This window comes from Protopterus annectens, chromosome 1.part2 (genome assembly GCF_019279795.1).
Source record: "Protopterus annectens isolate FY-2018-M chromosome 1.part2, PAN1.0, whole genome shotgun sequence".
NCBI lineage: Eukaryota > Metazoa > Chordata > Ceratodontiformes > Protopteridae > Protopterus > Protopterus annectens.
In genome coordinates this window covers 833571104-833589079 of record NC_056727.1, presented here as the reverse complement: position 1 = coordinate 833589079, position 17976 = coordinate 833571104, and the positions used below count along the sequence as shown (strand labels likewise).

The 17976-nt window shown below is 44.8% G+C and overlaps 1 protein-coding gene across 3 annotated transcripts in view; it reads right to left on the bottom strand.

Annotated features, from left to right (window-relative positions):
- Positions 1-17976, bottom strand: part of RIOX1 (ribosomal oxygenase 1) — a 1390763-nt gene that overhangs the window by 513868 nt on the left and 858919 nt on the right. For all 3 annotated transcript variants that reach the window (XM_044059130.1, XM_044059139.1, XM_044059122.1), the window contains exon 8: positions 1124-1158. In XM_044059130.1, coding sequence (XP_043915065.1) covers positions 1124-1158 — 35 coding nt within the window. The remainder of the gene's footprint in view (positions 1-1123; positions 1159-17976) is intronic.

Here is a 17976-nt window from a genome sequence, read left to right as displayed (position 1 = left end):
AATACCGTATGAATGAAAATCTTTCTGAGGTATTTGCTTTCCACAATAAATATAATTATTGACATTTACTGACAGCGGTTTACAGCAAGAAAAAGTTTTCCCAATGGGGTACTTAGCTTTAGTTGAAGACTTCTGTTCTGGAACTCGAAAATGAAAATTTCAGGAGTCGGCCGAACAGCACTTGCGAACTGCTTCTGCTTCGGGCACCGCACGGCAAGAAAGACAGATGTAATGGCATCGGCTGCATGCTTTATACCCCTGACTATCTGACGTCATGGAAAATGAGACAGCAACCGACGCAGGACCCAAAACTTTGATAATCAGACCGACTGAGGGCTACTGTAAGCAGATAACTCAAATGCGATGACTGCAACAGTGAAACACGAAGTATATCATTGGTTCGATGTTTACCATTCTTATGTTTATGTATGAAAAACACTGAACAGGAAGTGTACAAAAACTCAGATTGTCCTGAGATAAATATTCAGAGAATAAGGCTGTATGCATACAAAACACCTTCTTCTGCCTCTTTTACCCTAAAAGAAAGATTTCCAAGACCTGAAACACTACAGTCCCCAGAGGGAATGCTGGCAAGTTGAGCAATGCCCAATATTTGCATTATAGCTTAAGCAAAACAAATATACAGCTATCAAAATTGTGCCAGTATAGTTAGAAATACACAGGAAAATGTATGACATGCATATTGTTCTGTGGACCATTGTTCCGCTGGGGTGACCCCCAATGGGAAAAGCTGAAAGGAAGAAGAAGATGCATAACACAGAAAATACCCAAGTATGCGTGAACAACAAATGCAAAAAAAAAACATACAAAATAAATATGCGATAACAGTTGACTGTAGCAGTGCAAGAAGGAGAACAACAAAAAGAGTGCCTCAAAGTAGTCTTGTACATGGACAACCAATGCTGGAATGTCATGTACAGATCAGAAGTCAAAAGTCACACAAAGTCAGCCTGAAATATTTCTGTGCAGTCTCAAAACTTAGCAATTAAGCCTGATTGTGTCATCTACTGCAATAATCTCTCTTACAAAGTTCTGACAAATGTTACAAACAGCATTCTGTGATGAGTCATTTATTACACAAATTATGGTAAACAGTACTTACGACTTGAAAACTGTGGTAAAACCTCGTCATTTGATCTGTACATTTTGGTGAGGGGGAGAAAAAAGAGAAATTGGTAATGTTCACTAAGACAACTTCAATTACTTTCATTTGTAACATTACACCACCAAATCTTCAACTCTGAAAAAAGATTTAAGCAGCAAAGGACAAAAAAGTCACTTCATAAATGTCCCAATCTAAGTAGCTTTAATAAAAATAGAATTCTGGACTAGTTACAATCATTTGATCTCACTCTTTTGGTGCTCACAAATTGATAAAAATGACTATACCACATTTAAAGGGCATCTCTTAAGAAGTTTTTCATCCCACCTAGTCAAATCGAACCAATGTGTATGAAAATAAAATTTTAGTTATTTCACATTTTACATTTTGCCATACTGTAAAGCCATCTTTGAAGTCTTGCAGCCCCATGTAATGCTGCAGTACTGATTTAGACTTGGATACCACCACCAATACATCTCACCCACTGTATGTGCAATGCTCCTGCCCAAGGATTGATCCCTCCCAATTTAATACGAATCCCAATCCTCAATCCTCAGTTAAAAAAAAACACACTTCTAGCCACTTCTCGTGACACTTTTCATTTCAAAGTTACTAAATGTCTTTATTTGTGCTAGTGATTGATATTTCTTTTTTTTTTGTCTGAAGAGTAATTGCTTAAAAATGTGTCATGAAGCCACCTTTTGTGGTGCAGTCTCACAATTTCTGGGCTACAGAAATCCCCCGACTAGTGCAAGATATTCAAAAAATAAAGTTCCAACTTCCTGCTAAGGCAGGGAACAAGTGGGAAGGACCTCAGCAGAGCACCCTCTCCTTTCATGATTAAAATTGTAATTTTAATAATACTACACTGAAACTGTCAACACATATTAATCTGGGGTACAGCTGTTTTAAAACTAATTTTGTTTACATGATGAAAAGAAAAGTTAAAGAAGAATATTCTAGCAGTTTGGAGTTGCTACAATGTCAGGGTGATTCTTGTGCTAAGGAGGACTGTCATTAAATTCACACAGACAATTTGTTGACTAAAAAGACAGTGGGTAACATGATGGAAGAAGAGAGATTCAAGTCAAGAAAGCCAGGTAAAGTTCAATAAAATGCAGTGCACTAAAAGGTCATATAAAAGAATAAATGAAGTGGAAGCAGCCTGGAGTTCCTTCTCTGACCAGCTGCTGAATTTGAAAGGAGAGGGGGGACATAAAAGAAGTGAAAGCAAAATAATCACCTCAGAGGTAATGCTGAACATTTAGAGGCTAAAATTGTGGAAAATTGTAGAAGACAGAAACAGGCATAAAAAAAACTTAGGCATCACAGGTATTTCTGAAGAGGTGGCGTTCATGAAAGATACGAGGTGGAATGATGGCTTTTAAGTGAAAGTACAGTTGTGTAAGTGAACTTATCATAACAGTAGATGTTAGAATAAACACTACTGCAGTAGCCTTAGCTATATGGCTTATATCTTGCCAAAGATATAACAACTGGCCAGCCTCCATAGCTTCAGGGCACCTTCCATGAACCCAAACTGTCAGGCAGCTCAAGCTGTGCTGCCAAAAAGACAATGCTAGGAACAATAAAAAAATAAAAGTCCACACCTTGGCATAAAAACAAACCAAAATATAAGAATGATGAAGGAAAGGAGTGGCTACTGCAGCAGCGATCAAGTGAATTATGCTTACCATTGCTGCAGAAGCCTTAGCTATATGGGTAGAGTACCCTAGCTTACTACATTTGGAAGGTGAAAGAAGAAGAGTCCACAAGACTCTGGAAAAAGTACAGTTGTGTACACTTACCATAAATGTAGATGTTCGAGTATATTATTCACTGTTGCAGTCATCACATTTGGGTTATCTGCCTAAAGGTAGCCCTCAGCCAGCCTGAATACCAGAGTCTTCGGATTTCAGCGTTGGATGCGGTCGCTTCTTCCATGACGTCATGTCGTCAGGTATAAAACATGCAGCCAATGCCATTACATCAGTTGTTCTTGCCCCAGATGTCAGGTGCCCCCACAATAGGAAGCAATTATATGGTATGAAACACCCCCCAGCAAAAAGCAAATACTCAAGATATAATATATGCCAAACCAGAAGGAAAGGTAGAGCCAAGAGAAGTCAGGGGGATGGAGGGAGGGTAACCAGGACTGCAACAGTGAATACACTCGAACATCTACATTTATGGTAAATGTACACAACTGGACTGTGTTCTTCGTGTTTCACTGTTGCAGTCATCACATTTGGGTTGATTCCCAAAGCTAAGGAAGGGAGGAGGTAGTTAAAGAGCATTAGGGCCAGCTATTAAGCCCTACAAAACTGATGTGGCAAATCCAGCTCTGGATTTAGAAAAGATAGGCAAGTGGTAATGCTTGGTGAAGGTATGTACCGAGGTCCAGGTAGCAGCTTCCAGGATGTCCCTGGTAGGGACTCCTCTGAGAAATGCCATAGAGGTAGATGCAGCCCTGGTGGAATGTGATCTTATCCCCTACGGGGTAGGTTTTTCATGGTGTTTGTAGCAGAAATTAATGCAATGGGCTATCCATTTGGAAATGGTTTGCTTTGAAATAGCCTTTTCCTCTGCCCCTGCAGCAAAGCCAACTAGCAGCTGGTCAGATTTTCTGAGAGGCTTAGTTCTGTCCAAATAGAATCTAAATTGTCTGTGCATATCCAGATAGTGCAGTATCTCTTCCCCTTCATTTTGTGGATTAGGGAAAAAGTAGGCAAATGAATGGACTGGTTTAGGGCCACACGAGACACCACCTTGGGCATAAAGGAAGGATTAGTTCCGAGGGAAAACCTGTCCGTATGGAAGATAATGAAGGGTTCCACTATCATGAGGGCCTGTAATTCCGACACTCTTCTTGCTGAAGTAATGGCTAGAAGTAAGGCTGTTTTCCAAGAAAGGAATTTCAACTCTGCTGTTGCAGCTGACTCAAAGTGGGGGGGTGAGCTTTTCCAATACAAAGTTAAGGTCCCAGGCTAGAGTGGGAGCTCTCCTGGGGAGGTCTTACATTTTTGGCCCCTCTAAGGAATTGTTTTAGCAAGGGGTGAGAGAAGAGGGGTGGCTCAGTATTATAATGTGCTGAAATGGCAGAAGCATTAATCTTAATTGACGAGAAGGATAGGCCCTTGTGGAGCATTTCTGTTAAGGACTCTAGAATATGAGATAGGCTAGGCACCGTTGTGGCCATCCCTGATACTGACTCCAGGAGCAGTATCTTTTCCACTTTTCAGCATAGGATTTTCTGGTATTAGGCCTCCTAGCCTCCAGAATGACACCCCGTACTTGCTTACTGAGGGATGCTAAGAGGAGAGCTCATGGAATTAGCCAGGATGCAAGGTTCAGGGTTTGAAGCTGAGGGTGCAGAATCTGGCCCGCCTGCTGGGACAGCAAGGAAGGGGTCTGAGGTAAGTGCCATGGTTGTAGCAGTATCAGACTGTGCAAAAGAGGATACCAGTGCTGGTGTGGTCAGTCTGGTGCAATCAGTATTGTTCTTGGCTTGTCCTGTCTGATCTTTAGTAGAACCTTCGAAAAGAGAGGCAGAGGGGGAAAGGCATAAACCGAGAGGCTTTCCCAGGTAAAGGACAGGGCACCCACTTTCCAAGCTTGACTGTGGGGAGTTCTGCTGTAGAATTTGTTCAATTGGTAGTTCTAAGGGGAGGCAAACAGGTCTACCTCTGGAATCCCCCATTTGTTCAAGAGGTTGAACATTTTGGGTTCCAGTTTCCATTCGTGTGGGTCCATGAGATTTCTGCTTAAGTCGTCTGCCAGTGAATTTAGTTTGCCTGGCATGAACTGAGCTTGTAGGTGCACTTGGTAGCTCAAGGCTGTGTTCCACACAGCCATGGCTAGTCTGCAGAGAGGGTAGGAGTGGGTTCCCCCCTGCTTGGTTATGTACCACATAACTGTGGTGTTGTCTGTCTTTACCAATATTTGTCCTGGGAGAATAAGGTCTTTGAAGGCTGTCAGAGCATTCTGTACAGCTAACATTTCTTTTTGGTTGATATGTAGGTGCATCTGTCTCGGGTTCCATTTGCCCTGAATGCACTGCCCTGCCATGTGAGTCTCCCATGCATAGTCTGATGCATCTGTTGTTAGGGTTTGGGCGGCAGGGGGTAGACTGAAAGGGAGTCCCTTGTTGTGGTACCAGACCTCTGCCCACCAAAGGAACTCTGTCCTTAGACAAGGAATAACAGGAATCATTGTTTCCAGGTCCTGGGAGTGCTGACACCATAAACTTTTTAGATACCATTAGAGTTTCCTCATATGCAGTCTTGCATATGGAATTAGCAGAATGCAAGAGGCCATGAACCCTAAGGCTTGCAGTACTTTCCTTGCAGATAGCTGGGTTTTTGTGGCCAATAGTTCGAAGTAGGTTGTCAAATAAACTTGTTTGAATGAGGAATGCCATCTGGGAAGTTGTGTTCAAGCTTGCTCCCAGCAATATAATCTGTTGGCAGGGTACTAGGTGAGATTTCTTTTCGTTAATGGTGTACCCCAGTGCGAATACATGTTTCTTTACAAATGCCAGGTGTTGTAATAGCAAATCCTGGCTTTCTGCCTGAATCAGACAAACACCCAGGTATAAGTAAATTTGAATATTTCTCTGCCTGCAAAATGCAATGGCTGGAGCTAGACACCCTGGGTGCAGAAGATAAGCCAAAGGGAAGTACAGAGAACTGAAAGTGCATGGAGCCCACCCTGAAACGTAGGTATTGTCTGCAGGATTCTCTTATTGGGATGTGCAGGTAAACTTACTTTAAGTCTAGGGTTGCCAGCCAGGCATCCTTGGCTAGCATAGGAAGAAGCTGTTCAAAAGTTAGCATTTTGAATTTTGGAACCACCAGAAAGGTGTTGAGAATAGAGAGGTCCAGGATAGGACACCAGGTTTCTTTTCTGGGTATCAGAAACAGTCTTGAATAAAAACTTTGTCCCTTTAGATCTGCTGGGACAGGTTGAATAGCCCTGATACTGAGAAGAGAGAGAACCTACTGTTGGGCCTCCACCCATTGATTTGGGGGGAGGTTTGGTCAACCATTTGGGGTTGGTAGTGTGTGGAAGTGAAATCTGTATCCTTGGGAAACTATATTGAAAACCCATTTGTCCTGGGTAATGAGTTCCCAGTTTTTTGCCTGCAGGGCGAGCTTTCCTCCTAAGGGAGCAAGTAGTTGAGCAGGGCTTGTAAGGGTAAGTCATTATGCCATTTTTCCATAGGGGGTGGCTTACTACTCCCTGCTTTGGGAGTGGGAGCCCCCCACTGCTTAGATCTGTGTGTAGCCTGAGACTGAAGTCTTGGTGGTCTGCTGTTCCTGGGTTTGGACTGAGAAGGCCTGGAAGGGACTGGAAAGGACCAGTTCTTTGAAGGCCAATGTCTACTGAATCTGGGAGGCTGTACTTGTATAAAATCTTTAACAGTTTGCATAGATTTAGCTTTTTCCTCCATCTTTTTGAGGACTTCCTCTGCTTTGTTGCCAAAAAGGCGGCCTTGGTTTAAGGGTGCATCCAGTAATTTAGCTTTAACATGATCCGGCAGGTTTTGTACCTTAAGCCAAGCATACCTACTAAGTACAGACGGAGTGACAGCAGCCCTGCAAGATGCTTCTAAAACATCAAAACTACATTGCAAAGTACGTTTACCAACTTGTTCTGCAGAATGCATTACACCTTGCAAGTCGTTGTGTTCAGCACAATCAGAAATCAACATCATTTTCTGTTTAAGTAGTCCCATAATATGCTGCTGATACTTTAACATATGAAACTGGCAATTTAGAGCCCTAATGGCCAAAAGTAGCAGAAGTGTAAACCTTCTTACCCCATCTGTCTAAGGCTCTAGAATCTCTATCAGAAGGGGTAGGGTTTTTGGCAGCAGTAACCTTAAAACCTTTTGGTCCTTGGGAAATGGTCTCTGGATCCACAGTAGGATTCTTAAAGAGGAACTTGTGTGAGTCAAGTACTCTGTAGTACCTGCCAGGTTTTCTGGGAGCTGGAGGTAAAGTGTCTGGGGTAAGGCTAGATTCCAAGAAAACATCATCTACAATAGCCAGAACAGGAGGGGTAGCTAGAGGCCTGTGTTGAGGCAGGAGTAAGAATTCCATAAGTCTCTTTTAGGACTCAGTGTAGCTCTGGCTTTCCCAGCGGAAATGCTCCCTAAGAATATGCAAAGTTTCACCAAAAGAAAAATCTTCTGGAGCAGAAGCAGAGGGAATGGAATCACCTGTATCAGAATCCTCATAAGCAGATAAGGGCAGATCGTGGTAATCAGAAGGAGCAGAGATATCAGATTCCTGATCAGAAGAATCAGCAAGAAAATCAGTCGTAGGTCTCTTAGAGGGGAAGGCTGACTTCCCCTAATTACGGTAATAAGGTCTTCAGCCATTCTAAGCATTTGTTTTTAAGGCATATGCACCTGAGTCATCGGTTTGGTCATCGGTTTTCTAGGCGTAGTGCGAGTTACAGGCCTGAGGAATTTGGCACTTCTAGTTGGAAATTATGCTTTCGGTTTATTATGAAAGTCTGCAGGCCTGAATACACCCTCAGAAGCCAGTGCCTGTACAGTGGCTCCGGACCCATCCAAGGTAGAGACATCTGCAGGTTCCATAGTCGAAGAAGCATCTCGCGGCATTCCGGACTCCGAATGGGTCTCAGCAGAGGCCTGCAAATCTGTAGTAGTGGGTATCAGGGGCTGCAAAAGCGCCTCACTTAGTACTGGCGGACTGGAGACTAGCTTAACGGAAGCGTCATCGGCAGTTTTGGACCTATGTTGTCCGTCTCTGTCTTTATCATTATTTTTTTCAGAAGATTGGTAGTCTGATGGCTTAACGAAGCCATTTCGGAGTACGGAGATCAAGAACGAAAGTATTTAGCTACAAAAATAGCCCGACGATGAATAGTTCAGGTGTTGAACAAGGCACAAAACCGACAGTGAGGGATGTCGTGGTCTGGGCCTAAACAGGTGATGCAGTAAGAATGAAAATCTCTATGAAGTATTTGCTTTCCACAGGCAAGACAATTATTATTTTTTTCTGACATTGGTTAGAGCAAGAAAAAAGGATCCCCAATGGGGAACTTATCCTTTTTTTTTTTTTTTTTAAGACTTCGGGTCTGAAACTTGAAAAATGAAAATTTCAGGAGTCGGCGGACCGGCACTTGCGAACTGCTTCTGCTTCAGGCACCGCATGGCAAGAAAAACTGATGTAATGGCGTCGGCTGCATGTTTTATACCTCTGACGACCTGACGATGTGGAAGAAGCGACAGCATCCGATGCAGAAAATCCAAAGACTCTGGTATTCAGGCTGGCTGTGGGCTACTTGTAGGCAGATAACCCATATGCAATGATTGCAACAGTGAAACATGAAGAACATTGGTAATAACAAAGCCTGACCTGGACATAGAAAAGGAATCAAACTTATGGTGATTTGTAAAAGTATGTACAGAGGACCAAGTAGCAGCCTGAAACTGTTTTGCTAAGGTAAGGTGAGTATAACAAAAGGTAACAGGATTAAAACAACCATTTGGAAATAGTCTGTTTTGACACACGTTGTCACTTCTTACCTCTGTAAGAAATGAACAACTGATCCAAAGATCTGAAAGATTTTAGTTCTGTCAACATAGTACCCAAGTTGTCTATGGACATCTAAGGTATATCCCTCACTGATTGGTTCAGGAAAGAAAACTGTGAGATGAACAGTTTGGCTTAAAGTGAATAAAATGAGGATTAGTTCTCATAGAAACCCTGTCCCTGTGGAAAATGTGATTAGGATGACTTACCATAAGAGCTTCCAACTCAGATATACTTCTTAAAGAGGTCAGTGCAGTCTGTAAAGTTGTTTTATGTTAAGAACACCAAGTCAGACAATTTAGTTGGTTCAAATGGAGCAAGTGTTAGCTTCCTCGACACAAAATTAAGATCCCAAGGAGAGGCCACCGTTTTAATTGGAAGCCTTTTGTGAAAAACTCCTTTCAAAACATTTTGACACGTGACTGCATTGGCACAGGAAGAGGATCCATGGGCAGCATGCTGAAATGGCCGATAAATGAACCTTGCGAGAGGAATAAAAAGGTCATAGGATAGTAACTGACAAAAACATTGCAAAACCAGAGAACAACTAGCCTTGAATGGGTGCTGGTTACGTTTCTGGCACCAATTAGAAAACCTTTTCCATTTGCTAATATATGATCTTCTACCAGCAGACTTTGTTGCCTCCATTAGTAACTGCTGCACATCCTCAGTACACAGGTGCTTAAATGGAAATAAGACCCTATTACCCAGGCAGTCAATCAAAGGTAATTGATGTTGGGGTGCATCAAACACTAGTGTTCTTGTGTCAGTGGAACCAGTCTGAGGAAGCTTGAGGTAACCGCCCCTGGCCATTTCCAAAAGTAAAACAGAATCATGGTTGCCTGGGCAAAAAAGGGAGTCACCTCAATGACCTTGGGGGATTCCTTCTGAATTTTCAGAAGTACCTTGGATATTGGTGAAGTGTGGAAAAGAATACAGGGCCATTCCTGTCCAAAGAAAAGAAAAGGCATCTGTTTTCCAGGCCTTCTTGCACTGAGCCCTGGAATGTTCAGACAGGAGGCAAAGAGGTCTAACTTTAGGAACTCCCCAGAGATTGATCAAATCTTGGAAGACCCACTGATCTATTTTTCATTCACAAGGGTCTGCCCTGGTCCTGCTCGGCCTGTCTGCCATACAGCTTTTCTCTGACAGAATATGTAGGATGCTTGCACATTGAGATTGTTATGTGACGCTATATCCAAAGCTAACACGGCTAGTCCACAAAGGGGGTGCCCCCTGCTTGTTGATGTACCACATGACTGCGGTACTGTCTGTAACAACCTGAAGAGGTCTCGGGACCACAGATGAAATCAGAGCTTTGTCTGCCTTGATCAGGGCAAGCATCTCAAACAGTTACATGCTTGTTCCTCTCCTTGGAGTTCCACGCACCCTGCACACTTTTATCCCTCCTCAAACTGCTCCCCAGGCAAAGTCTGGGGCATCTGTCATGACAGACTGCTCTGCAGCATGGAGGGAGAAGGGGAAACCTGGATTTAAGGATGTCTATTGTCTCCACCAAATAATTTACTTTCTGACAAATCCCAGAAGTGACATTTGAAAAGACAGAGGAAGTTGGTGTTGGGAATCAAAGGACTTCCCTTTCTCATGTGGAGTCTTGCCAGGGGTATCATGAGAATCATAGAAGGCATGAGACCCAAAATCCTGATGTATTCCCTCACAATGACTTAAGTTTGCATGGAAAACCTTGGAAATAGACCCAGATATAGATATATTTTTTCCTGTAGAAGCAAAGCTCTTTGAACTGAGATGTCTAGCTGACATTCCCTGAATAAAAGCTCTTCCCCACCTAGGAAGGAGTAGCTGGTTCAGCATGTGATGAAGAACTGCAGGACATAAAAGAATCTCAGCTGGAGGATGAGGAATGACCCTCTGGATAGGAAGAACCCCCCCCCCCCCCACTGCAACCTGTAACCTAGATGAATGACTTTCAGAACACATTTGTCTGAAACTATGTTTCCAAGAGAAAAATGGAAATTCAGACTTTTTAAAAAGGGAGTGGAGTATGGGCGGTGTGGAAGGGGTCTTAAGGTCTCTTGAAAAGTCATTCAGACTTTTTGGGCTCTCCTTGGTTTTGGGAGGTTAGATGCTGTTTCTTTTTAGTACTCCTTTGTCATTTATTCTTACACATCTGTTTACCTGTAATTTTTTGAAACTGTTTACGCTGCTTTTTTGCCAAAATTGGATGAGGAGTTAGAGAATCCCCTATAAATTTTGGAAAAGGAGGGATGAACGATCTTTGAGGTTCCCTTGATCAGCTTACCCCTTTCACCACACATTTTGATCACCTCTTCAGCATTGGGACCAAAAACTAAATCTCTATCCAAAAGGGAATTTAAAATCTCATGCTTAACAGAACCTGGGAGGTTATGAGATTGGGAATGTAGCCATGCAAACCTCCTCAAAACATTATCAGTGGCCATAGTCTTTGGAAGAAGCATCAGAGTCAGCTACACACTACAAACAATGAGTAGTGACTTGTGCAATAGAAAATAAATTTAAAGCAGGTTTCTCCTCACAATTAGTTAAAACAAGCTAACATATGAGCCTGTTAATTCAAAATTCTGAAAATCAAAGTTGCATAACTATACACTTTTCCCACACTTTTCCATTTTCACATCCTTATCAGAAAGAGCAGCAACTGTTTAGCAGCAATGCGATCAAGTAAAGCTATAGTTGCTGGGTCAGTTTTGGAAATAGTGTATAAAAATTTGAAAGACTGAGAAACTTTATACATCCTGTCTGCCCTTTTAGGGGTAGCTGGTCAACTATCATGAAACATGCAACTATCATGAAACATGCAGGCAGTAATGCACACACCCAGTAAAGCAAACAGAACAGGAGGGCTGGGTGTCGGTTCTGGAAATTCCATCTGCAACAACTCGTGCTATTTTCTGAGGGAATGAGAAAAAAATGGCACATTCTAGCAATAGTCTCAGAGAAGGAGAACCCCCAAAGGGAAAATCAGAAATTGTGGAGTATGAATTAGACAACCCTGTATCTGTCACTTCATTTCCCTGTTCAGATTCAGAATCTTGAATCTCTTCAGGAAAAGAGGTACCCCTCTTTTTTTTTTAACCAGAAACTACTTTACAAAATAATCAATAGTCTGAATTAAACCCCGAGTCAAAGGGAGTAAACTATTCCTGTCTAATGAAATTTGAAGAGGAGCAGGCACACGCATAGATTTTGTTGTTTGTTTTTAACAGGAATACATGGTGCCAACCATGTTAGTAATGGCAACAGCAAGTTCTCTGGGGATGTGTACAGCATTCTGACACAACAGGGAAGCCTTCCCTGATCCTTCTGCCAGGACTGACAAGAGTAGCTCTCCCCTGCCCACAGAGGTGACCCCAACAAATACACAGGATATATTTAACCCTAGTCCACAGTGGCTGTAGCTGTTACACCAGAGGGATCTGGGATAAAAGATGAGTGGTCTGAGGTGCAACAATGGCCACAGGAGAGACACCCAGCTGCGGCTGAGGCAACTTGCTAGCCTGCTGTAGTGGCAAAGGCTGTTTGCATAGCTGTTTGTTTTTCCTGGCTGGAAGAAGAACTGACCATTGGCCTGGTTGTTTGTTCCATGGTCAAGCCAAAACTGGTGTCTATTTCCTGGGGAAGACAAGCAGCAAATGCCAGTGAAACCTCAGTCTTTAAAAGTCACTTTTTTGCAGAAAACAGAGTAAAAACACGTTTAAACACCTTCCAAGCAAAAAAGTAAAATAAACACGATTTCTCAAGAGAAATGTTTTTCAGTTACTTTACACAACTTTTAAATTGACAGGAAAAAAGTGCACTCCTGTTTATAAGTACGATACAGTCCCATGAGTCTGATAAAAAAACACAAAACTCCTAATTTTACAATAACTTTCCTGAATAGGAAAGTGATAAAAACACAAAAAAAGAAGTTATGTACTCACCATAATGTTCCATCTGAGTAGTTCTACTTCATTTGTCTTCAACCTGTGGGTCCTCGGATCTATATCGGATCCAACATGGCCACATTTTCCAGCTATGGCTCTGAGCTCCATGCTCCTCCCCCTACCCATAATGCCCTCAGTCTCCCTTCTCCCTTCAGATTGAGTTTGCTGCCTAAAATATAACCATTACCCAACCACACACGGACTTATCCTCCAAGAAAAAAATTACTACCAGATCCCTTAACTCCCAGCATAAGCAAAGATCCCAACAGAAAGGGACCAGAACAAGAGACATATAGTATCCTGAAGGATAAGGTCAGGGGGAAGGGCGGGGGGAACGGTTGAAGACAAATGAAGTAGAACTATTCAGATGGAACATTATGGTGAGTATATAACTTCTTTATCTGAAGTAGTTTACTTCATTTGATCTTCAACCTGTGGGACAGAGTCCCCAGCTACCTAATCTTTGGGAGGCCTCATGGAAGGATATTCCGGAGCACCAAAGAGCCAAAGGATGTTCTACCTCTAGAAACCAAATCCAGCTTATAATGAGAAATAAAGGTGTGAGATGAGGCCCAAGTGGCAGCTGAACAAATATCATCCAAGGAGACCCTAAACCAAAAGGCCACAGACATAGCCATGGATCGGGTCGAATGAGCCTTCACTTTTCTTGAAAGAGACAAACCTCTATACAAATAAGCATGGGCAATGCATAGAGAAATCCAGCGAGCAATAGTCACTTTTGAAACAGGTTTGCCTAAAAAGGGCTTGGCATAGGACACAAAAAGCTGATCAGACTTGTGTAAGGATTTAGTCCTGTGTAAATAAAATCTCAACTGCCTATGAACATCTAAACAATGTAACTTGTGTTCCCATTTGTTCTGATAGTTCGGAAAAAATACTGGCTGGCTAATTGAAAGTCTGATTGATATCAGCCTCCGAGGCTACCTTAGGAAGAAAAGACGGATTAGTACGTAGCGAGACTCTATCTTTGTGGAAGATCATATAAGGGACTTTGATAGAAAGATCTTGGAGTTCAGACACCTTCTAGCAGATGTAATGGCAACCAGAAAAGCAGTTTTCCAGGTCAAAAATTGCAGATCCACAGAGGCTGCAGGTTCAAAGGGAGGGAAACCAAGCCTGCAACAACAAAGTGATCCCACAGAGGAATGGGTCCTTGATTGGAGGTCTGAGGAGGGAGACACCTTTGAGAAAGGTTTTACAAATTTTCGAAGAAACTAAAGAAAACATATCCACCCCAGCATGAAAATTAGAAATTGCGGCTAGTTGGTCTTTCACTGCAGTAGAACTAGCGCCTTGATGAAAGATGCTAGCTAAAAATTCTAGAACCGCTGGAAGTGGTGCAGTGAAAGCATCCAAAGACCTCTGAGCGGACCACATCAAAAAAATTTCCATTTACTGTGATAGATTTTCCTAGTGGACAACTTATGAGCCACCCCCAGAAAGGATTTAACCAGGGAAGACAAACCGGTAATCCTAAGAATCATGGGAACCGGAGCAGCCAAGCTATGAGCTTCAGGCTGTTCAGGTCTGGACGAGGGATCCTCGAGGGATGTGAGAGCAGATCCAGGACTGGATCCAAAGTCCATGGAGGGACAACTAGATAAGACCGGAGTAAGGGAAACCAAACCTGTCGAGGCCAGAATGGGGAGATGAGGATCACAGTGCTCCCAAGCCTTTGAGCTTTCTGCAGAAACTTCAACATGAGGGGAAGAGGAGGATATGCCATAAAGGAGCCTGGTAGGCCAAGCATGAATCAGAATGTCTCTGGGGGCTTCCCCGGGAGGTAAGTTCAGAGCGAAGAACTTGCTGCATTTCACGTTGGAATGAGATGCGAAGAGATCGCAAGGGCAACTCCACTTTAGGAAGATATGTTCCGCTACTGAAGGTTTCAGAGACCACTGGTATGGGCATCAGGATGGATCTGCTGAGCCTGTCCAAAGATGTTGGACCTTCCTGGGATGTGCACTGCCACCAGAAAATGGCCAGTTGAGATCGCCCATTCCCACACTCTCATGGCCTCTCGGCATAATGGGCAAGACCTGGTTCTCCCGTTTGCTGATATACCAGACTACTGACATGTTGTCTGTCTGAATTGCAATTGTTCCTAGAGGAAGATAAGCATGTAGGGCTTGCCATGCGAGAAGAACCACTCTCATCTCTAGGACGTTGATGTGCAAATAGGTCATGTGAGGGAACCACATGCCTTGGGTCATCCTTCCCGAGTAATGCCCCCCACCTGAGCAGGGAGGCATCCGTGGTCACTGTGGTTTGGGGTGGAGGAGGTTGAAAAGGATGTCCTTCGTGGAGATCCAGGGACTGAATCCACCAAAAAAGGGAGGTTTTGCCCACCTTCGAGATCCTCACTGGAAAGGACAAGGGGGGGTCTAACAGAGACAGAGACCACTGTACCACTAAAGTCCACTGTAGAACCCTCATGTGGAGCCATGCCATGGGCAGAAGATTCATTGTGGCTGCCATAAAACCTAAAGCTCTTAAGACTGTTTTGGCTGTGGGTGAGTGGGTCTGTAGACTACGTAACATGTGAATCCTCAAGGTGCACATCCTGTCTGAGGTGAGGAACACCTTTGATTGTATTGTGTCCAGCCATGCCCCAGTGAACTCTAAAACCTGGACTGGGTGAAGAGCTGACTTGTTACGACTGATAGTAATACCCAACTTGTTAGCCAACAGAAGGAAGGAGTCCCTGGCTTGAAACAGTAGATGCTCTGAAGGGGCGGTAAAGAGCCAATCGTCCAGGTACGGAAAAACCTGAATGCCCTGAAGCCTCAGGTGAGCCGCTACCACTGCCATAACCTTGGTGAACACCCGGGGGGCTGTGGTGAGACCAAAGGGGAGGACCTCGAAATTGGTAATGATTAGCTCCTAGCCAGAAGCAGACAAACCTCCGGGAGCACCTGTGCATTTTGATGTGATAGTACACATCCTGGAGATCTATCGAGCACATCCAGTCTTTTTCCTGGATCGTGACCATCCAGAATTTTGTTTTGGTTACTGAAGGTTCAACTGGGACAGATCCAAAATTGGTCTGAGGTCCCCCGTCTTTTTTGGCAGTAAAAAGAACCTGGAGTACACCCCGGATCCGGATTGGTCTTGGGGGACAGGTTGGATGACTCATTTTCTTAGCGGTGATTGTATCTGCACTGCTGCTTCCTCCCACTGCATGGGTGGGATGTCCAGGAGGGATTTGTTGGGAGGAGGAGAGTCCTTGAAAGGGACAAAATAGCCTCTGGATATGACTTGCAACACCCACAGATCTGTTGTGATGGACTACCATGCTAGTGGGTGGAGTGACAGACGACCCTCTAACTGCCTCCAGAGATGGACAGCAGGGCAACCCTCAGCGTTGCTGTCCAGGTCTGTTAGAGAATGATTCTCAGGACCCAGAATTCCTAGGACCCCATCTGCCACTAGGGCGGCATCTATCATATCTCCCTCTGCCTCTGGGGGAAGGAGAGTCCTGAGTGTCCCGGGAAAATGCCTGAGATTTGCAGAACCACATCTTCTTTTGACCTCGCTGGTTCTTGGAAAAGGACGTTTGAGGTGGAGAGAAGCAGACTACGACGGCAAATGGTGTCTTCCCATCCTTCTCGCTCTGGACTAGAGTCTCTCTGACTGTCTTCTCAAAGAGGGAAGAACCATCATAAGGGGTGCTGGTGAAAGACACCTTGAGGGGCTCAGAGAATTGGCATAAGCGGAAATAGGCATGGTGCCGAATGGCAATGCCTGACCCCAACCCGTACGGCTCCCTCCGTGGCATGGGAGGGCAAATGCATGGACGTGGTGGCAACAGAATTGAGGGTGGTCATTCGTGTGAACTTCTTCCTGTCCGCCGCCAGGATCCCCCGGGATCAACTCCATGACTTCCTTAACCAGGTGTCTCTGGAGTTGAATAACGTGTGCCATATAGTTCAGCGCACTCATGCAGAAGGTCACTGAAGCATAGACGCACTTCCAAAATGGTCCAGTGTCCTCGACTCTCGGTCAGGAGGATGGACCGTGGAACTCTCCTTGGTGAGTTCCTCCTTGGTGGCAGCCACCACCATCATCGCATCTACAGGGGACCCCTTATGCCAATGAAGTCTATCCACAGGGGGAATCAATACCTTACCTGGGTATTTGGGTATGGGCTCTAAGGTGTCCGGCTCCTTCCATGCCGTAGATGTTATTAAATCCACCAGTGGATCAGCAGGAGGGGACACCCAAGAGGTAGATGGGCCAGAGCCGAATGCTTCCAGGAACACGGACTCGTCGGAGGTTGGTTTGGGGGCAGACCACCCCCCCCCCTTTGTGGAGGATCTCCAGGATGCCTCCAAATAAGACATCCTCGGAGGGTGATCTTGGGGAACCTTCCCCTTCATCCAAGTCCATGTCCTCTGTGAGGGACTCTGGAGGAGAGTCCAAGTGCCTACTTTTGCACATGTGCTTGTGAGGGAGCTCCTCAGGGGGACTCTCTGGGGAGACCTCACAAGTGGGTTGTTTCAGAATTGGAACATCCTGGGGCAATATGGCTGCAGGCTGTCCATGAGAGGGCAAAATGAATGGACTGCACTCAAGGCCAGGGGGGGTCTGGGTGGAGTCCGAAGACGAGATAGTCAGAGGCCTCGACCCTGCGAGAACCCTCTCCACCATGTCAAATGCAATGGGGGAACAGACCTCCTGGGCTGAACTGGCAGAGACTGTACCCCTCTGATCCAACTGAGGAGTCACAGTCAAGCCTCCAGGAGCCGAGATGCCGAGGAGAATGCTCCTCTCTGACAAGCCTGGAGAAGAGAGCACTCCTTCAGATCCAACCCTGAGGCTATGGCTCAGAGAGCTCGGATCCGGCCCAGTTGGATCCCGACACATTCAGGGCACTGGCCGGCGTCAGGGTACAGGGTACCATCGGCACCGACCCCTCGACTCCGACAGTCCTCTGATCTAACAGCTTCTAAACCGTGGGTTGGATCAGAGAAGGAGTAATAAGTTTGAAAACTGGTTGGAAGGTTCCTGCGCCGGTGGGAGAAGGCCCTGGCAAGACCACCATCTGAATTTGAGTACCGATAAATCTCCACATCATCTTGTCCATCTCCGTTTCAGAAAAGCTCTGAGCCGGGATAGTGGGTGAGGGGAAGGCCTACAGGGCAACCTGCTGATCGGAACCTCAGGCTTGGGGGGAAACCTCGGGGATTGGAGCAGAGGTGAAGCAGGCCTGGAAACAGGTTTGGTCTTCGGCGGAGGATCGACCTCAGACAAGCGGTCGGGGGAGTGCTTACAAGGCCGGTCTTTCTTGACCTTATCCCCTTCCCAGACCTCTTGGCAG